The sequence below is a fragment of the Gossypium arboreum genome, chromosome 2 (assembly GCF_025698485.1).
Source record: "Gossypium arboreum isolate Shixiya-1 chromosome 2, ASM2569848v2, whole genome shotgun sequence".
Taxonomy (NCBI): domain Eukaryota; kingdom Viridiplantae; phylum Streptophyta; class Magnoliopsida; order Malvales; family Malvaceae; genus Gossypium; species Gossypium arboreum.
This window is the reverse complement of record NC_069071.1, coordinates 113,180,055-113,199,556: the sequence shown is the minus strand read 5'-3', so window position 1 is coordinate 113,199,556 and position 19,502 is coordinate 113,180,055. Positions and strand designations below refer to the sequence as shown.

General features: G+C 28.4%; 1 protein-coding gene, 1 non-coding gene and 1 pseudogene across 2 annotated transcripts; 2 read left to right on the top strand and 1 right to left on the bottom strand.

The window, feature by feature from the left end:
* Positions 1-390: 390 nt before the first annotated feature.
* LOC108466299 (2-methylene-furan-3-one reductase-like) lies at positions 391-1,803 on the bottom strand (annotated as a pseudogene).
* Positions 1,804-9,881: 8,078 nt separating this feature from the next.
* Positions 9,882-9,954, top strand: TRNAA-CGC (transfer RNA alanine (anticodon CGC)). Its single transcript has one exon. It is a non-coding gene; the product is annotated as a tRNA-Ala (tRNA).
* Positions 9,955-12,859: 2,905 nt separating this feature from the next.
* Positions 12,860-16,604, top strand: LOC108466515 (UDP-glucose 4-epimerase GEPI48-like). Its single transcript, XM_017766880.2, has 9 exons — positions 12,860-13,637; positions 14,729-14,778; positions 14,864-14,999; positions 15,144-15,245; positions 15,328-15,555; positions 15,706-15,784; positions 15,868-15,950; positions 16,031-16,122; positions 16,222-16,604. Exons 1-9 carry the CDS (start codon positions 13,455-13,457, stop codon positions 16,313-16,315), a joined length of 1,047 nt encoding a protein of 348 aa, XP_017622369.2. The 5' UTR covers positions 12,860-13,454; the 3' UTR covers positions 16,316-16,604.
* The last annotated feature ends 2,898 nt before the right edge of the window (positions 16,605-19,502 follow it).

The window sequence follows — 19,502 nt, the reverse complement described above, 5'->3', positions numbered from 1 at the left end:
TTGCCAATATGAAGGAGCAGGGGATTAGGGCATTGTTACGTCAGACCAATGCTTTTCAACGCAACGGTGGTGGTCAACAGAGAATGCCTTCGGGAAGAGGCCGGTTTGGCCACTGAAGGATAGGACAAGCTGTTTGACAACAACTCTGCGTACCTATGCAGATGCAAGCTCGGCTTCTTGTTTTTTGGAACTTGCTAGTAGACATCAACTTACTTTCAAGCTTTTATGTGAAAATTGTGACAAACCAGCTGTATATTGGTTCTTAGAGCACTGGGATAAGTGTTAATATCTTAATGGTGTTTGTAGAGGATCAAATATCTATTCTAGCTGCCAAATACGCAGATGGCTAATTACAATGTAACTTTGATGAAGTGCATTTATAGAGAAACATTAGAGGGAAACATTATTGTTTTTATTACATGAGACCAATTGGTAACATATGATCAAACACTTCCATCACAAATGTGAGTGTTGTTCTGATTTAAATTAATTATCTTGTTGGATTGGATATATGACTACTTTTCCAGCGACTCTACCAGTGTCGACATATGCAAGTCCTTCAAGTGTTTGAGAGAAAGGGTAAATGCCATTGGGATCAATAACAGCCTTCACTTTCCCACTTTCCAAGTAAGGGTTCAATTTCTCCAAATCAGCCCCATTTGAAGTGACTATAAACACAAATGCTGGCACAGTCACTGCTCCAATCACTATCACAACTTTGCCACCTTCCTTCATTGCCTTCACTGCCCTTTCACATTGCCCTGTTTTTTCATATACAAATCAGGCTTGTTATTTTTCTAGCATATAATAAACCTGATGCATAATCCAGTTGGATTATGTAGTCAAACTTATCAAGTAGATTAGGCCCGAGGCTTAATTTAAAGTTCAAATTTTAACATTTGCAACATCTTTTCGATTCTCAAACTAGATTTGAAAGCAAAAGAACCTAGAATCTTACCAACACAGTCATATACAACATCAAATTTCTCAGGGAGATCTTCAAAGTTTTCCTTGGTGTAATCAACTGCTAAATCAGCGCCCAAATTCCTCAACAACTCTAGTTTTCCTGTGCTAGCAGTAGCCACAACTCTTGATGCTCCGAAAACATGCTTGGCCAGCTGATCCAATAATACAAATTTAGCATACCACAAATGTAATACAATCATTTAGTAATGTTGACATAAACGTACCTGAATGACCATGCTGCCAACTCCACCAGCGCCTCCCAACACAAGAATGGATTTACCAGCGGTGAACTCGCATTGTTGAAGGCCTTCATAAGCTGTTCCGATGGCGACCGGCAGTGAAGCAGCTTCGGCAAAGCTGAGATTCCTTGGGTTTGGGAGCCAATAGCTGCTCTTCAACCGCCGCGTATTCGGCCAAAGTGCCGTATTGTTTGGGATGATCCAAGGCTTTCTCATGGATGTTACCATATACTTCATCACCTGCCTTTAAGTTCTTTACTTGGCTTCTTACTTTCACCACCACACCAGCTACATCGTACCCTGGAACTGTCTGAAAAAACAAAAATAAAACAATATATCCATATCAGACACTTAACTGAGTTTAAGTTATAGCAGTAATGTAAAAAAACTTACGGGAAAAGGACATTCAGCTTGAACAAAAATGCCAAGCATCCTCTTATTATCAACTGGATTAAGCCCCGAAGCCATGACCTTAACAAGAACTTGATCTTCCTTCAATTCAGGAACAACAACATCGGACTTCAGTTTCAGAACATCTTCAGGTTTCCCATGTTGTCCATAAAATCCAAGCTTTCATTGTACATGGAACATTCTCCATTTTTTTTCTTTTCAAAAAACCAACTTTCTTTTGTGTTATTAAAAATAGATAATTTGTTGTTAGATGTTTTGTTTGTGGCAAGGAAGTGCCAAGTATTTATAGGAGGGTGAATGGGGTGTAATCATTCTGGCTGCTTTAAACATTTAAAAATAATCAAATAACAGTAATGGAATTATTAAGATTATTCAAATGGATTAAGGAGGGTGGTTCACCAACAGTCGATGTCGACTCCTGTGTGAACGATTATTCAAATTTATTGTTTTTATGACCGGCCCTGGGGCTGTTTTGAGGTGCAGCCGCCACGCCCCAGGGTCCAAAAAATTTTATTTTTATTAATGATAAAAGGGTCGAAATTTTTTTTTAAAATAATATTTATTTAAGATAAAAGATTCTTAAATATTATTTATTATTTGGTATAAATAATAGATTTTTAGTAGTGTAATTATTTTATCCAATATTAATGGAGTAAAAATTTAATTATTTTATCCTAAAATAAAAAATATTATTTAGTCTTTTAAAATTTATTAAAATTTTAAATTAATAAAGGTAAAATTGTACTTTGACTCCTTTAAAATTATAAAAATCAATTTAATCCTTTAAAATTATAAAGATATAGACTATAAAAATTAAAATTTCATTCGCCCCTTAAAAATTGTTTTGGCTTCACCCCGATTGTTAACTCCATCAATTTTTTCTAATAAGTTCACTAATATGATATTTTAAAATAAAAAGATACTCTTTTAATAGTCATGTATGACATTATACATTAGACTAAAATTTGTGCATAATTTTGAATTTTTCCTTTTATTAATAGTAACTAATTTTAAAATAAAAAATCGAGAAGGAATTTAGCATTAATGATTTTGCATCTCAAAATGCTCGTAGAACCCATTTTTAATGATTTTTGTATTTTTGTAATTGATGACATAGGAGTAGATCGAATGAAAAATATATTTTTTTAATTTTGTTAGAAAAATATATTATTTGTTTAATGTCATAAAACGTATTATTTTAATGAAATTACTAGTATATGATTTTATTTTATTGTATTACATTTTATATATATATTTTTAAAATGACACGATATATTGTTTAGCCTAGAGCCCAAAAATATCAAGAACGAGCCTACCTCATCTATGTATATCTTATATTTATTTTTTTTTCAAGTTTTCTTCATGCATATTTTAATAATTATTAGATTTTATTCTCTATTTAGATTATTGTGGCAAATATGAGAGCAGTGCCACGAGTAGTTCCAACCGAGCTTGAAATTGAGCAGGTTGTTTATGCTTCTTTAGATGCTACTTTATTGAGTGATTAATTGTAATTGATATAGTATGTTAACAAGTTGAAAACAATATATACTTGAAAATTGCATAGGTTTTGTAATAAAAGTTTAGTACTTATCTGTTCAGTAGAAATTTATCATTGTGGGTATACTACGTAAATATGTGTACTTTCGAAACTTATGTGTATTTTCGAGCAAAACTTAATTCGAAAAAATTGGAAAAAAAATTGATTTTCGACTTGATCAAATCGAATTATTCAATTTATTCGAGTCAACTTGAATAAATAATTTGAGTTTCAAGTTTGAGCCGACTTGAATTTTACAATTCAAATAACTTGAATAAATTGAATAAGAAATTGGTGTAAATATCTTTGCTGTCAATTTTAAAAATGAATAAATTGGTCTTTCTCTCAACAAAATTTAAAAAATTCAAAATTCAAAATATTTATAAAATTTTAAAATTCATATTTTTAAATTTTTTAAAAAGAATTCAAAAATATATAAAGAAAGTTAAAATTTTAAAATTTTCTAAAATAATAATTTTGATAATCTAAATAAGTTAATTAATTATTCAAGTTTATCATATTAAAGCGCATTTTTTTCTTCTTATTTTACTTTGAAAAAGTTTTCAAATATGTGTGGTTTCAAATTTATATTCACTAACCTAGAATTATTTATATTGTAACAATATTTTAATTTAACATGCTTAATTTTTAATTTAACTCAAATAATTTCACTCGATTCGATTCGATTCGACTCGACTTGAATTTCATTTCACTCAAATCAATTCTAAAAAAATTCAAATCAAGTTAGAGTGATAAATAGGACTCGTTAACTTGATTAACTCAAAATTTTTTCACTCGATTTGATCGAACACTCACCCTATTAAAGGTGACTTAAGTCATATAATTCGTTCTCCGGTTAATATCAAATTTTACTTTGATTTGATATACTTACGAGCACGAGAATTTTATTTTAATTTAATTATGTATCCATACAATATATTATCCTCTATCACCTAATTATCAATGTAGTTAGATAATGATAAGATTATTTATATTTTATGAAGTAAATTATATTGTTTTAAGGTATTTTTTTCATGTGAAAAATAGAAAAAAAAAACACAAATTAAAGTTGGATAAACTACAACACAGGTCATCCGATTATAGGTCATTTGTAACGTCCCCCCTACCCGAGACCGTTGCCGGAGTCAAGCAGGAGACATTACAAAACTTATCTTAGCACTTAAACAGTTTTCGTAGTAAACTATCCATCTGCGTCACAGTCGCTAAAAAAATCATATCTCGAGTTACGAAACTCAAAATCCAATTCCGTAAATTTCCCCTGAAACTAGACTCATATATCTACTTACTAATTTTTTTCTAGAATTTTTGGTCAGGCCAATTAGTACAGTTTATTATAAGAAGTCTCCCCTGTTTCAGGGTTCAGCTACTCTGACCCTTGTGCACTTCGAATAAAATTTCTTCTTGTACAGAAATCCAATGACTATGCCATTTGTTTCAATTAAAAATAGACTCAATAATGAATCCATACATATAAAGTTTGAGTCCTAATTCTTAATACACAATTTATGGTGAATTTCTAAAGTCAGAACAGGGAATCCAGAAATTGTTCTAACCCTGTTTCACCAAAACGTAAATATCTCATAAAATACAACTCTTTTACCAATTTTGTTTCTTCCATATAAAAATAGATTCATTAAGCTTCAATTACATATTTTATTCATCATCTAATTCACTTTATACTATTTTTGGTATATTTTCAAAGTTGGACTACTGTTACTGTCCAAATCTGTTTTAGTATAAAATGTTGATAACTAAGTTTATAACATCTTCATTTCTTCTTTCTACAACATTTACCAACAATTCCTCTTATTACTCTTCACTAACATATCAAAACATACCATTCTTAAGGTTTTGGTAACATTTACAAAACATACCAAAATATCATTTAACAACTTAGATACTTTCAATATAACCAAAAGACATCCTAGGTACAATGCCATTTTCCAAAAGATAGAAACTTCACCAATTTGAGTTTGGGGATCGGCTTATCTTTGAGTCCTTATACTTTCATTACCTAGCCTGCAAGACGGAAACAAACCGTCTGCTGAGAATACTCTCAGTGGTATTTCCATAAACAATAGCTTAATCAACTTTAAAACATGGTAATTCAAACACATTATTGCTATTATTCAATATCAATCAAGACTTTAATAACCTTTACTTTATTTACCCTTATTAACATAACTCGGACACTAACGGATACACGGATCCAACCCACACTCGGGATAAGCACATAGTGCTTCATCGGAACAAATCCGGAACTTTAACATTATAGTACACAAAGTACTTCATCGGAACAAATCCGGAACTTTAACAGTAGTCGACACATAGTGTCTCATCGACTCAATGTCGGAATATCCCAATACTTCCAATTCCTATGACATGTCAACTATATCCGACTAGCCCGACAATTGTTAATAGGGTATTCAAAATCACATTCATTTCAATATGGTAAAAATACTTACCTCATTCACATTTTCATACAATATAAATATCAAATATAGCAATAACGATTAAGCTCGGTTTATAGAAATACAAACCACTATTTATCGAATTTAATCGATATCTTCGTTCACTTTCTCTTTTCCTTCTTTGATGACATATCCGTGCTACGTTTGCTACTAACAATCATACAATTAAAATTCATCAATATACTAATTCATAAAACACATTTTCACTTTCTATCAAACTTTTACAAAATTCCAATTTCATCCTTTTTCCATTACTAATCTTTTTCTTTAACTTAAGCTTCATATTCTCTTTTAATCAACTCATTAACAATTTCTAACTCATAAAATTCATTATAAAACATAAATTTTGAGCTCTATTCCACTTAATCCCTATTTAAACCTAACTTAGAATTCTTTTAATAAATCACTCAATTTTCACTTCTAACTTCAATTCCTATCAATTTAACCCATAAAACCTCAATTTATTCAACTAAATCAATATCTAAAAATTTTCTATTTTTCTTCATTTTAACCTCATACATGTAGAACTTTGAATTAGGCATCCATAAACATAAAAATCATAAGAAAATGAGCTAAAACAACTTACCAATTAAACTTTAGGGCCTTAATCCTCAAATTTCCCTTTTCTTTTCTTTCTTTCTTTCCTTCTTTCTTTCTCACGTTTGCTCTCTGTAACTCTTTCTATGTTTCTTTACTCATTATTATTTATTCATTATACTATATTATATTATTATTAACCTATAAAAATATAAATTAACATGTGTAATAGCTATAACATAAAATATCTTATAGCTATTACACATATATACCAACTATTACACATGTTATATCATACATTCACACACATGGCACTTAGGGTCTAATTGCTAGATTAGTCCCTTTTACTTCTTTAATCTATAATTAAACTTTTATTCCTTATGCAATTTAATCCTTTAAACTAAATTCAAGCTACTTCACTTAATTAAACACTAAATAACCATTCAACTATAATTCATAAATATTTCTAATAAATATTCATGAATAAATTTCACGGAAACAGTACTCAAGACTCAATTTCCGATACCGTAACTTTCGGTTCATTACATCATTAATTTTTTTGGTCACTCAATTATGATTTTCTTAAAACTGGTCTACCAACTATGAATTTGTTTCACTGTTTTTTATCACTTAACTATGCTATTTTATTAAATTGGTTACCCAACTAATCGAGATTGTATTCTTTGGTCCATTTATGTTAATTGCACTAACAAGAGGGTGACATGGCAATTAAAAATTAGAATAATAACAAATTTAATCCTCAACTTTTACATATTATGTCTATTTAGGCATAATTTTAGAAACTTAACTTCAAAATTTACAAATGATCTCAATTTGATCCTAATTCTAAAAATTTTAAAAAACTTATAAAAATACGTAAATATTTTAAATAATAATAATAATAAATTTAAATTTTATATTTATATTTATATTAAATAAAATATAAATATATTAATATTAAATAAAATTAATAAACCCTCCCCACGTCCCCCTCCCCCACCACCTCGAATTAGGATAAAAAAATACAGTCTTGATTAGTTGGGTGACCAATTTGGAGAGGAGGTGGTGAGAGAGGATTTCTTAGTTTTTATTTAATATTAATATAAACTTTGAAATTATTATTTTGAAATATTTATGCATTTTATATATTTCTTTGAATTTTTGGAATTAAGATCAAATTGAGATCATTTGTAAATTTTGAGGATTAATTTTTCAAAATTGTGACTAAATTGATATAATATGTAAAATTTAAAAGCTAAATTTTTTATTATACCAAATTTTCAACTACCATGTCACCCTCTCATTAGTGCAATTAATGAAATAGACAAAAAAAATACAATTTCAATTAGTTAGGTGATCAATTTAAAAAAAAAAAGTATAGTTAGGTGACAAAAAAATCCATAGTTGAGTGACCAATTTAAAACAAAATCATAGTTGAGTGATAAAAAATAAAATAATATATTCATTTTATTTTCACTTATAACTTAAATATGAAATAATAATGTTAGTAATTCGTGGATTAAATCATATTGCAATAAATTTCATCACTAAATTGATATTTATCCTTTTTTCCCCTTATAATTAATATAAAGTAGAGTTGGTAAACAGGCGGATTCAGATTGAGCTTATTTCGAGCTCAGATTAGTTCGGATTTGAGCTTTTTCGGGTTTAGATCTGTTACGAGCTCGAATTTTCTTGGGTTAAGATTTTTTTGGATTTGGGCTCGAATCGAGTCAAGCAGGCTCTAACGGATTCAAATACTTTTGAATCTTATTAGTTATAAATATTTTAATTTTGAGTGCAATTATATTTCTTAAATAAAATGAAATTAGACCCAATACCCAATATAATTTGTAAAAATTAAAGCCCAATTCAAAATCTAATTTAATAAAATAATATTTTATTAAGATATTAAAATTTTAATAATATTTTATGTATTGTTACTTATAATTATAAGCATGTATTTTAATATACTAAATTACACATAACTATTAAAATTGTATCTTTTATTATAATTTATAATTTAATAATAATTATATATATTAATACTTATAAAACATATTATTTCATTATATAATAGTAGATCGTTCATAATATATTAATTATTATCATATATTATTGTTTATTATTATACCGATTGAAATATGCTCTAAGTCTCTATACTTTTTCTGCATTTGAAAGTTAACCTTCCTACCATATTATATTATGTTATATCATATCATATAGTGTACAGTATATTAATAGTTTATATATATATGCATTAATGATTAAACGTTATGATATCATGTAATACTATATCTAATTATTATCTATTATTGTTTATCATTATGCTGGATGAAATATGCTCTAAGTCCCTATACTTTTCGTACATTTGAAAGTTAGCCCTTTTACTATATTATATAATATTATATCATATCATATATTAATAGTTTATATATATACATCAATGATTAAACATTATAATATCATGCAATATTATATATTTTATTATAATCTATTATAATAATAGTTATATATAATAGGAGCACATTAGATATTATTGTTTATTATTATACTAGTTGAAATATACTTTAAGTCTTTATACTCTTCGTACATTTGGAAGTTAGTTCTCCTACAATATTATATAATGTTATATCATATTATATAATATATTAATAATGTGCATATATATATACACATCAATGATTAAACATTATAATATCATGTAATACTATATACATTATATAATCTATATTATAATATATATATATACACATATATTAATAATTTAGTAATAGTTATATATTAAATATTATTTTATGCATTAGAAATATACCAATTTAGTATATCAGTTTAAGATCAAATTAGGTAATAAATTTCGTAATTGTTATATAATATATCATTATATTATCATTAAATTTGAATTTTATAGATTTTAATATTTATTGATTTTATATATTTATTATACATATATAATTAACATTTTAATGTCGATTGAGTTTTAACTCGATTGGCATAAGCATCATTGCCCATATAAGAGGACGAGGTTCGAATGCTGTTGAAGTGTATTATCCTCCTAGTTATGAGTTTGGGAGGGTTATGGGTAGTTATAGGCATTAAGTCATAAAGAGCAATATAATCGAACTTATAATGAGATTGTTTAAAAAATTATATTAAATCAATATTTTAAAAAATTATTTCACTTTATAATTTAACATAAAATTTATTATTATTTACTTTTTCTATTAATAAAATTTTACTTATAAAATTTATTATTATTTACTTTTATATTAATAAAATTTTACTTTAAATATGCAATGTTTATGAATATATTTTCAAAAAATAAAATAGTTATCCTTTATTTATATTTTGTTTTTATTTTAAATAATATCATAAAACTATATTAATTATTAATGTCTATCATGGTTATTCACTATAAAGTCGGGCTTTCTTGAGCTTTGGGTTGAATTTATATCGGACTCAAACTAAATCAGTCTCGAACTTAAACCTATTATAGGCTTGGATTTTCTTAAACTCAAACTTTCTCAAACTTAGATCTGTTAGAACTTGAATTGTTACAGGTTGGATTGACACGGGCGAGCATTCGTGCTGATGCTTGTTTTGCCAACTCTAATGTAAAGCAATATATATGATCTGTGGCAACGTACCTTTAACGATTATATTAAAAAAAACACGTAGCGATCAACCCAACAGTGAGGGGGTGTAGCTCATATGGTAGAGCGCTCGCTTCGCATGCGAGAGGCACGGGGTTCGATTCCCCGCACCTCCACTGTATATTTTTAATTAGCAATTCTTCATCTTGGCTGTCTCGCTCCTCCTCCTCCAGAAAACTTTCACCCCAAATTTTGTATACAACAACGCCTCTTCCTTTTTGTCTCTCCCGTTAGAGCTTTGCCTTGGCAACCATCGTTAAGGGTATCTGATACTCTTAGAATGATCGATAAATATGCCGGAGTTGGAGTTTCTTCCGGTTAGGAGTATATGGACTAGGACCAGGTTTCAATACCTGTAAAAAAAATTGTTCCTTTTTTTAATCATTCTGATTCTGGGTCTTTTTTGAGAAAGTTGTAATGTAACATGCACCCATTTGTACCATTGTCCATTGCTGCTGGTGTTGCTCAGCCAACTCCAACTTGAGCTTGTAAAAAGAACAAGCTTTTCTGCACCATTGCCCATTACTGCTGGTGTTTCTCAGCCAACCCCAACTTGAGCTTCTAAAAACAACAAGCTTTTCTGCACCATTGTCCATTGCTACTGGTGTTGCTCAGCCAACCCCAACTTGAGCTTGTAAACAGAACAAGCTTTTCTGCTGAGGAAGCCTGAAATATTTTATTTGCATTTCTGGCCAAATGTGAACAATATTTTCCAAGTTATTTCCGTTTTCAGTGCCCTGAAGAACTCAGTTTCTTTGGCTAACCATTGGGTGGCACATGTAGTTAGGCTGTGCAAAACATTCTTGTCCTGGCTGGATTGGTCAAAAATTGGGCCATCAACATTGAAAATTTTAAACAATAGTCCAATACCATTTGAAACATTTCAATAACTACACAGCTGGATAAAGATGTGGGAAACATGGGTGGCAACAAAAACATGGACAACATACCACCTTACTTCCCTAATCATTTCCTATAAAGGTATTACAGGTTGCTACTATAATTTCTCTTTTTATATTTTAATTTTCATATGTGAATATTTTATATTTATAGATTTTAATATATTTGTGTATCTACAGTCTAGAATGTAATTAGTGGTGAGCATTTAATCGAGTCGAGGAAAATTTTCAAGTTAGTTAAGTTGATAAATATTATTTTAGCAACTGAACTCAATTTAAATTTTTTCGGATCGAGTCAAAAAGCTTTGAATCGAGTTAATGAATCCTATTATTTATACTCAATGTTGTATTTACATGGACCGATTATTTAACTAGTAGACGAAGTACAAGATTAATTAACTACATAAACAAAATAATGGTTTTGCCTTTTCTTATTCAGATTTTTGGATAACTCGAATTGTGTAATTCATATTCAAGTTAAACAGAAATTTTTAATTTTTATTCGAGTTGATTCGAATATCTCAAACTATTTAATTCAAAATTAAATTTTTATCAATTTTTTTCGAATTAAATCGAATTTTATAATTTTACAAGCGTTAATCACTTCCCTCCTATTTCAATTTTTAAAATTTTCCATTGGCTCAGAATGGGAAGAATCAATGATGAATTAATGCCAAATTGAGTTTAAAAAGTCCAATGAACCTTCTTTTTGTCATCCATTAAATCATTCATTTTTGGTGGTATTATAAATTTTATATCATGTGATGTGACATGAGATTCTTAGATGCTCAAAATTTATATTTCTGTAATATGGTGGTTTGGGATTTTTTAAAATTTTATAACTTTTTATTTGATTATTAAGATTCTGTTTTAGGTGAATTTTTTGAATAATTTTATTATAAATTCTGATTATATTAGTTTTTTTATATAATGTTTAGAATTATTTATAGTTATTCTCTAACTCATAAATAGAAATATAATACGCTTTTACCGCACTCAAACCTCGTTCTTCTATATTAATAATAATATCTATACCAATTGAATTAAAATTCAATCTGCTTGACATGAATTAATTCGATTGTATTCATAAATTTAATTATATACAATATTATTGGTGTTGGTTAATACAAGTTTATGATATATATTTAATTTTATTGAATAATAATTAGATGTATAAATAAATATTGAATTAGATATCATTAATTAAATTAAATTTTTAATTTTACAAAATATTTTTAGTGAAAATAAAAAATAATTTAATTTTTTATCCTAAAAAACCACAAGTTATCATTCTTTAAAATTCTCTATTCTTTTACCAATTTCAATTCATTAATTAAATTAAAATTAAAAATTCATAGCTTCAACTTTTTAATTTAAAAGTATTTTTAATGTTTTATTTTATTTTTATCTTCAAGAAACTTTAAATTTTTTTTATTTCAATCAAATATTCATTGTTTTTCTAAAACCATGTGGAGCTCTTTTTTATTTTATTTATTTATTTCACAGGTTTTTGCACTTTCCCGTCGGTACAACTAAAAGTGGGTTTATAACACATTTGAGAATCATAATTTCTTTTCCTTCTTTAAAAAAAAGGTTAATTGCACTCGAGATCACTTAATTATTAATAAGTTTATATTTTGCTTACCCAACTCTAAAAAATTACAAAATAGTCATTAAATTATTCGAAAGCTTTCATTTAAGTTATTGGATTGTTAAAATTATTGATGTATGGCCTTTACTGTTTGCACTATCTACACCAATCAAAAGTCCTCATTTTCTTTCTCTTCTTTAGTTCGTTTTGTTTAATAAAACAACTTTGAACATCATAAATTCGCGAACCAAAATCCAAACAGTTTTTTTCTCCGATCTCTGACATTGACAATCATATATACTTGGATCTAAGGTATATTATTCTACTCGTTGATGAGTACCGATCCATCATACCAATCGTTGAATTATTACTTGGAGCTCCCTAGCTTTCGAATAGTTTAATAACCATTTTATAACTTTTTAAAATTAAATAATCAAAACGTAAATATACTAATAATTAGTAACGTCGGACGTAATTTACCCAAGAAAAAACTAAAATATGGAGATATTAAATTAATAGGCATGAAAAATGGACCGCCCCCAGTCTTTTATTGATGGCTGTCAGATTCTCTATTCTAAGAATAATGGAGGATCAAGGAGGCTGTAACTATAAAGACAAAATGAAGCATACCAAATATGAGCTGTGAATTTCTTCACCTTCTATTCTATTACTTGTCCATTCCTCTGCCCTTTTATTTAGCTTACCTCCTTCCCTCACACCTTACACAATAAAGGTTTACGTTTTAGCAGCGATAAATGTAAAAGCAGCAGCAGCAGCAGCAGAAGAAGAAGAAGAATAGTTTACTCCAAAAACCCATCCATCCAAAATCCCCACGTCATACGGAGCCTCCCCGGCCTTTAAATTTCCACCCTGTTCACTCCACGTGGCCATTCTTCTCATTCACTCTCTCACTCCCATCTTCTTGAAACGGAAGCGTTCGCAGAATCTCTCTTTCTTTTTCTTTTCTCTTCTATTTTTTTTCGTTTTAATTCTCTTCACTCTTTAATAAGATTAAACCCTTTTAATTTCAAAGAATTATTATTAGCCTTCTGTTAGGCTCGCCTCTTCTCTCAGTTTCTTCTTCTTTCCTTTTTTTTTTTTTTTTTTGGTTTTGATTGGATCGAATATGTCGAAGACTATTTTAGTGACCGGCGGAGCCGGTTATATCGGCAGCCACACGGTGTTGCAGTTGTTGTTAAGCGGTTACAAAACGGTGGTTGTTGATAATCTCGACAATTCCTCAGATGTTGCTCTCAAGAGAGTCAAAGAACTCGCCGGTGAATTCGGCAGGAACCTTTCCTTTTATCAGGTTCGTTGAACGATTGAATTCACCTATTTACGTTTTGTTTTCATTTAAATAAAATTATTTTTGAAGAGGGGTAGTTTTGTAACTATGCTAATGCTAGATTTAATTGCGCTGGCAGAAAGTTCTGGGAATTAAATTCATTTTAATGGTATTAATTTTTATAATTTTTAAAAAATTAAATTAAATTTTTATCAATTTTAAAATGTTAAAATATAATTTTACCATTATTAATTTAAATTTTATAAATTATATAACACCTCAATTGAAAATTTACAGTTTTAGGGCCATGCTCCTGGTCGCTCCGCCGCTGGCTAGATTGCTTAGTTGGTTTGCCTGACAAAGAAATCTCATTTAATCTTTGTGCATTCATTGTTAATTTGGAGTCTAATTAGTTTAAATTTGATTAATCGAATTTGCTATAGCTGGCAACGTGTTGCGTTGTAAAATTTCGGTGATATGATGTTTAATTCTTTTTACACACAAAAAAAACTGTGAAATAATTGCAAATAGTAGACAAATTCCGGTGACATGTTTAGAACTAAGTATACAGAATAATATCGCATCAACAATTTAAATTTATATTCAACACGAATAAGGTTTATTTTAATTAAGTTTTAACTCCGATTAACATATTAAATAATAATACCTAAAGTTTAATGAGACTCGGAAATTTTATTTTTACTTGTGAAATTAAAAATTTCATAAATATTCTTTAAATATAAAAATATAACAATATAGTCCTTTTGGTTTTGTTTATTGTTTCTATAGTATTATTTTATTGTCGGTACCCAAAAGTGTTTTTCCTATGTCTTTTGATCTGTATTTTACCTTTTTTTAAATATATATATGGAAGGACTCTTTTGATTGGGGAATGATTAGATCTATTGAAAAGCTTTAAACATAATTATTTCTTTAGAAATTAATTGTTAGCATCTGGAACTATTATTATGTTTTTGCTTCAATTAATATACATTGGGATTTGTCTGCATAAATCAAATCCATCATGTGCTGCTGTATTGTTGTCCCAAATTTAACAAGAATCATGAAGTGATTGATGTATTAAGTAATAATTGGACCACTGGCTTGAAGTGCAGGTGGACCTTCGTGATAGAGCAGCCATTCAAAAAATATTTGCTCAGACAAAGTACTGTCAGGAATTTATATTATATGTTGGTTTTTTATTGTGCCTTGTCTACTTGCTCAAATTTCAAAGGTTACTACGTTATCAGATTTGATGCTGTGATTCACTTTGCTGGACTAAAAGCAGTTGGTGAAAGTGTAAGTAAACCATTGCTCTATCATGACAACAATATCGTTGGGACAATTACCCTGTTGGAAGTCATGGCTGCACATGGATGTAAAAATGTACATTTCTTTCCCTTCCTTGTTTTGCTCTCTTTTTTCCCTTTTGGCATCTTTAGCACCAGAGATTGAACCAAGATTCAGTTTATGGATTGTTTTGGCTTCTTGAGTTTTACAAGTTGATCGATCTAATATGATACATTGCAGCTTGTCTTTTCATCATCTGCTACTGTTTATGGCTGGCCAAAGAAGGTTCCATGTACAGAAGAGTTCCCCCTGTCTGCAGTGAATCCATACGGACGAACCAAGGTATGCAATGAGCATTTAAGTGCATACTATTTAGCAGCTCAAGGAATAGTGTCATCTAATCATACCTGACATGGTGGTTCAGCTTTTCATTGAAGAGATTTGCCGCGATCTCCGGAATTCTGATTCTCAATGGAAGATCATACTACTAAGATATTTTAATCCAGTTGGTGCTCATCCCAGTGGCCTCATAGGTGAGGATCCCCGGGGTACTCCAAACAATCTCATGCCTTTTGTACAACAAGTTGCTGTTGGTAGGCGGCAAGCATTGACAGTGTTTGGAAAGGATTATTCAACCAAGGATGGTACCGGGGTAAGATTTTTTCTGTATACACCTTCTTAGGTTCCAATGAATCTTGTTTCATTCATATTTCTTTGTTCATCCATGTTTAAAGCAGAACCTTTCTTTCCTTGTAATCAAGCCCACCAACCCCATGATGGGTTATTCCTTGTATCTTTTCAGGTTCGTGATTACATCCATGTTGTTGATTTAGCAGATGGCCACATTGCTGCATTAAAAAAACTATCTGATCCTAAAATAGGTATATCTGCATTATATAACATAGTATACATATTGAAGTTCAAAATTCAGTAGAATTGGTCCTTATTACCTATTCAATCACAGGCTGTGACGTATACAACTTGGGAACAGGAAAGGGAACATCAGTTTTAGAAATGGTTACTGCATTTGAAAAGGCATCCGGGAAGGTAAATGATTCCTTGTGTAGTTTTCTTTATCATTTTCATATATTGACTTGTACTTATTCGTTATTCATGGTATTTATCAGAAAATCCCTCTTCAAATAGCCGGACGTCGACCCGGAGATGCCGAAGTCGTTTATGCTTCAATAAAAAAGGCCGAGACTGAATTGAAATGGAAGTAAGAGCTTTACATATATTATTGTAGCTTCATTATCTGCTTGCATACATCCTGTTATCAAACACAACTCATATTGTTGAACTTTGGATGTATTCACAGAGCAAAGTATGGCATTGAAGAGATGTGCAAGGATCAATGGAACTGGGCCAGTAAGAACCCATTTGGATATGGATCTCTTGAGTCAAAAAAATAGGATACCTACACAATTTTTTCATACCCACATCATTCTTTTTATCCCATTTTTTTAGCTTAATTTTTTTCCTAATTCTTTTTACTATTCACAGATGTTTTTTAACCTTGTTAAAGTCAATATTGATTCCAATAATTAATTTGGAAACACCCCTTTTGTCATTTTTATAGAATTAAATTTTGCATTTTACTCTTATATTAGTACCCTGTTTGTATACAATGTAAACATTCAGTTGGGTTTTAATTTTTACATATTATATTTTAGGTTAATATATAATCGAAATCGTCTAAAATATCTAATTAGCATTTAATTTTTTTAATAATGTAAAGAGCATAAATTTATATATATATATATATATATATATATATATATTTAATAAATTCAATAACTAAATGAATGAATACGTTATAGGTTGAAAAGAAACATATTTTAGGTGATATTAATTTTTGCTATTATGATAATTTAAAAGGTAGTTATATCATATTTTTGTTAGCCATTTAATTACTTGAGACGAAAAAAGGCAAAATCGAATTATTGTTTTATAACTTTCTCCTTTTGCATTGCCTACATTAATCGAAGACTCTCTTTTCATTTCTCTTATATATATATATATATTTTTTTTTCATTAAACAATTTTGAACATCATGAATCTGCTAATCAGAATTTAAATAATTTTTTTCTTCAATCTCTAACATTGATTTTGTTTTTTAATTCGTCAACCAACTATGAATTTATTTCTTTTTTTTATCACTCAACTATGATTTTTTATTAAATTGGTCACCCAATTAATTGAGATTGTATTTTTTGGTCCATTTACGTGGATTGCACTAACAAGAGAGTGACATGGCTGTTGAAAAATCAGAATAATAACAAATTTAACCTTAACTTTTACATATTATGTCGACTTAGTCATAATTTTTAAACTTAACTTCAAAATATACAAATGATATCAATTTGATCTTAATTCTAAAAATTTCAAAGAAACATATAAAAATACATAAATATTTTAAAAATTATAATAAATTTGAATTTAAATTTTATATTAATATCAAATAAAATTAAAAACCCTTCCCCACCGTCGCCCCTCCCTCCCCATCACCTTGAATTAGGATAAAAAATACACTCTAGATTATTTAGGTGGCCAATTTAGGGAAGAAACAGTGGAGAGAGGTTTTTTTTAATTTTATTTAATATTAATATAAATTTTAATTTTTAAATATTTATGTAAATTTATATATTTCTTTGATTTTTTAGAATTAGAATCAAATTAGACTCATTTGTAAATTTTGAAGGTTAATTTTTTAAATTATGTCTAAATTGATATAATATATAAAATTTGATGGCTAAATTTGTTATTATACTAATTTTTAACTACCATATCACTCTCCCGTTAGTGCAATTAACAGAAATGAACAAAAAAATACAATCTCAATTAATTAGATGACCAATTTTAAAAAAAATTCATAACTGGGTGATAAAAAAGAAACAAATCCATAATTGGGTGACCAATTTAAAACAAAATCATAATTGGTAATCAAAAAAGAAAATGATCCATAGTTAGATGACCTATGATGTAGTTTACCCATTTAAGTTTGAACCCAAATCTCAATAATTTTAAAATTTATAATTTACCATTTCAACTAAAACTTAACCTGTTTTTTTAACAAAAAGGCTAATATTTTATTTATATCAATTTTTATATCAATTTTTTTATAAATATATTTATTATATAATTTTGTTTTTCACTCAGTAGATGTGAAATAATTTAATTATATTATATTTATGTTGAATTTCAAAATAATATATTCTTTTTTTTTCATTTATAACTTAAATATGGAATAATAATTTTAGTAATTCGTGGATTAAATCATATTGCAATAAATTTCATCTATAAATTGATATTTATCTTTTTTGTTCCCTTTTAATTAATATCAAGTAGAGTTAGAAAACGGGCGGACTCGGATTGAGTTTATTTCGGGTTTGAGTTAATTTAAGTTCAAGTTTTTTTGAGTTCGAATCTATTACAAGTTTCAATTTTCTTAGACTTGAACTTTTTTAGACTCGAATTTTTTCAGGTTTGGACTTTTCGGATTTGAGCTCAAATTGAGTCAAGCGAGTTATGATGGATTCAAATAATTTTAAATTTTATATGTTATCAATATTTTAATTGCGAGTATAATAATTCAAATTAATTTTTTTTTGTAAGTGTTTTTTGTCAACTGCCAACAAGAAATCGAATTTTGACTTGGACGGTTGGATTTTATTTTGGTACTTGTCTTGGAATTTTTTTATTAAATTCTATTATTAGTCCTTGTACTCTGCATAAGTTGTTAATTTAGTTATTATACTTTAATTTGTTCAATTTTAATTTTTATACTTTTGAATTGATTAATTTTAGTCTTTTATTTTCCAAATTTTAAAATTTTAATACGGGTCAAACAATAGAAATTAAATTTGTTTGGTTAAATTTTACTATTAGTCGTGTACAATGTTTTTTTAGACTAGATTGGTAGTTAAACCAGTGCAATTGGTTTGATTAGAAATTATTAAAAATTAAAAATGAAAAATCTGGTCCAACTGTTGATTCAACCATTTTTTTTAAATAGTTCAACTAGTTCTGTATCGATTCTCGATCTAATCGATTCAAAACCATTCTTTGGATTGGGACCTAGTCGGCTGGTTTGGGCTGGTTCAAACATCCTCGGTACTATACCTAAAGTTGTTAATTTAGTCCATGTTCTTCAATTATATGATTATTAGTCCATATATTCTTTGAAATTCCAGCATCAACGCAAGCGTTAGTCTTTAAATCTAGCGTTAGTCTTTAAATCTATAATTGACTTTTTATGAGTAATATATTTAAATAGCCACATAACATGCCATTATATATGTGATAATATATTTGTTATATCAGACTAAAAATGACCAAAATAAAGTGTAATGATTAAATCCATATGGACGGAATTTAAACCTTCTTTTAACCAAGATTTCTATGCTTTTATCCTTATTTGGATAAACTTCAAGAACGATCACCTAACTATGCAATTGGTTTTATTTTATTCACTTAACTATTAATTTTTTAATTTAGTCATTTAACTTTTGAAATTAAATATTTTAGTCACTCTACTGTTAGCTATTGTTAAAGTGAGTTTTTTTATTGGTCTAATAACAAATTTAGCCCTCAAATGTT

What these genes read in the sequence shown, in the direction of transcription:
- LOC108466515 (XM_017766880.2), top strand. Translation starts at nt 13,455, where the DNA reads ATGTCGAAGACTATTTTAGTGACCGGCGGAGCCGGTTATATCGGCAGC. An exon ending in ACTATCTGATCCTAAAATAG is followed by an intron (nt 15,785 to 15,867) that starts GTATATCTGCAT and finishes ATTCAATCACAG; the next exon opens with GCTGTGACGTATACAACTTG. An exon ending in TTGAAAAGGCATCCGGGAAG is followed by an intron (nt 15,951 to 16,030) that starts GTAAATGATTCC and finishes GGTATTTATCAG; the next exon opens with AAAATCCCTCTTCAAATAGC.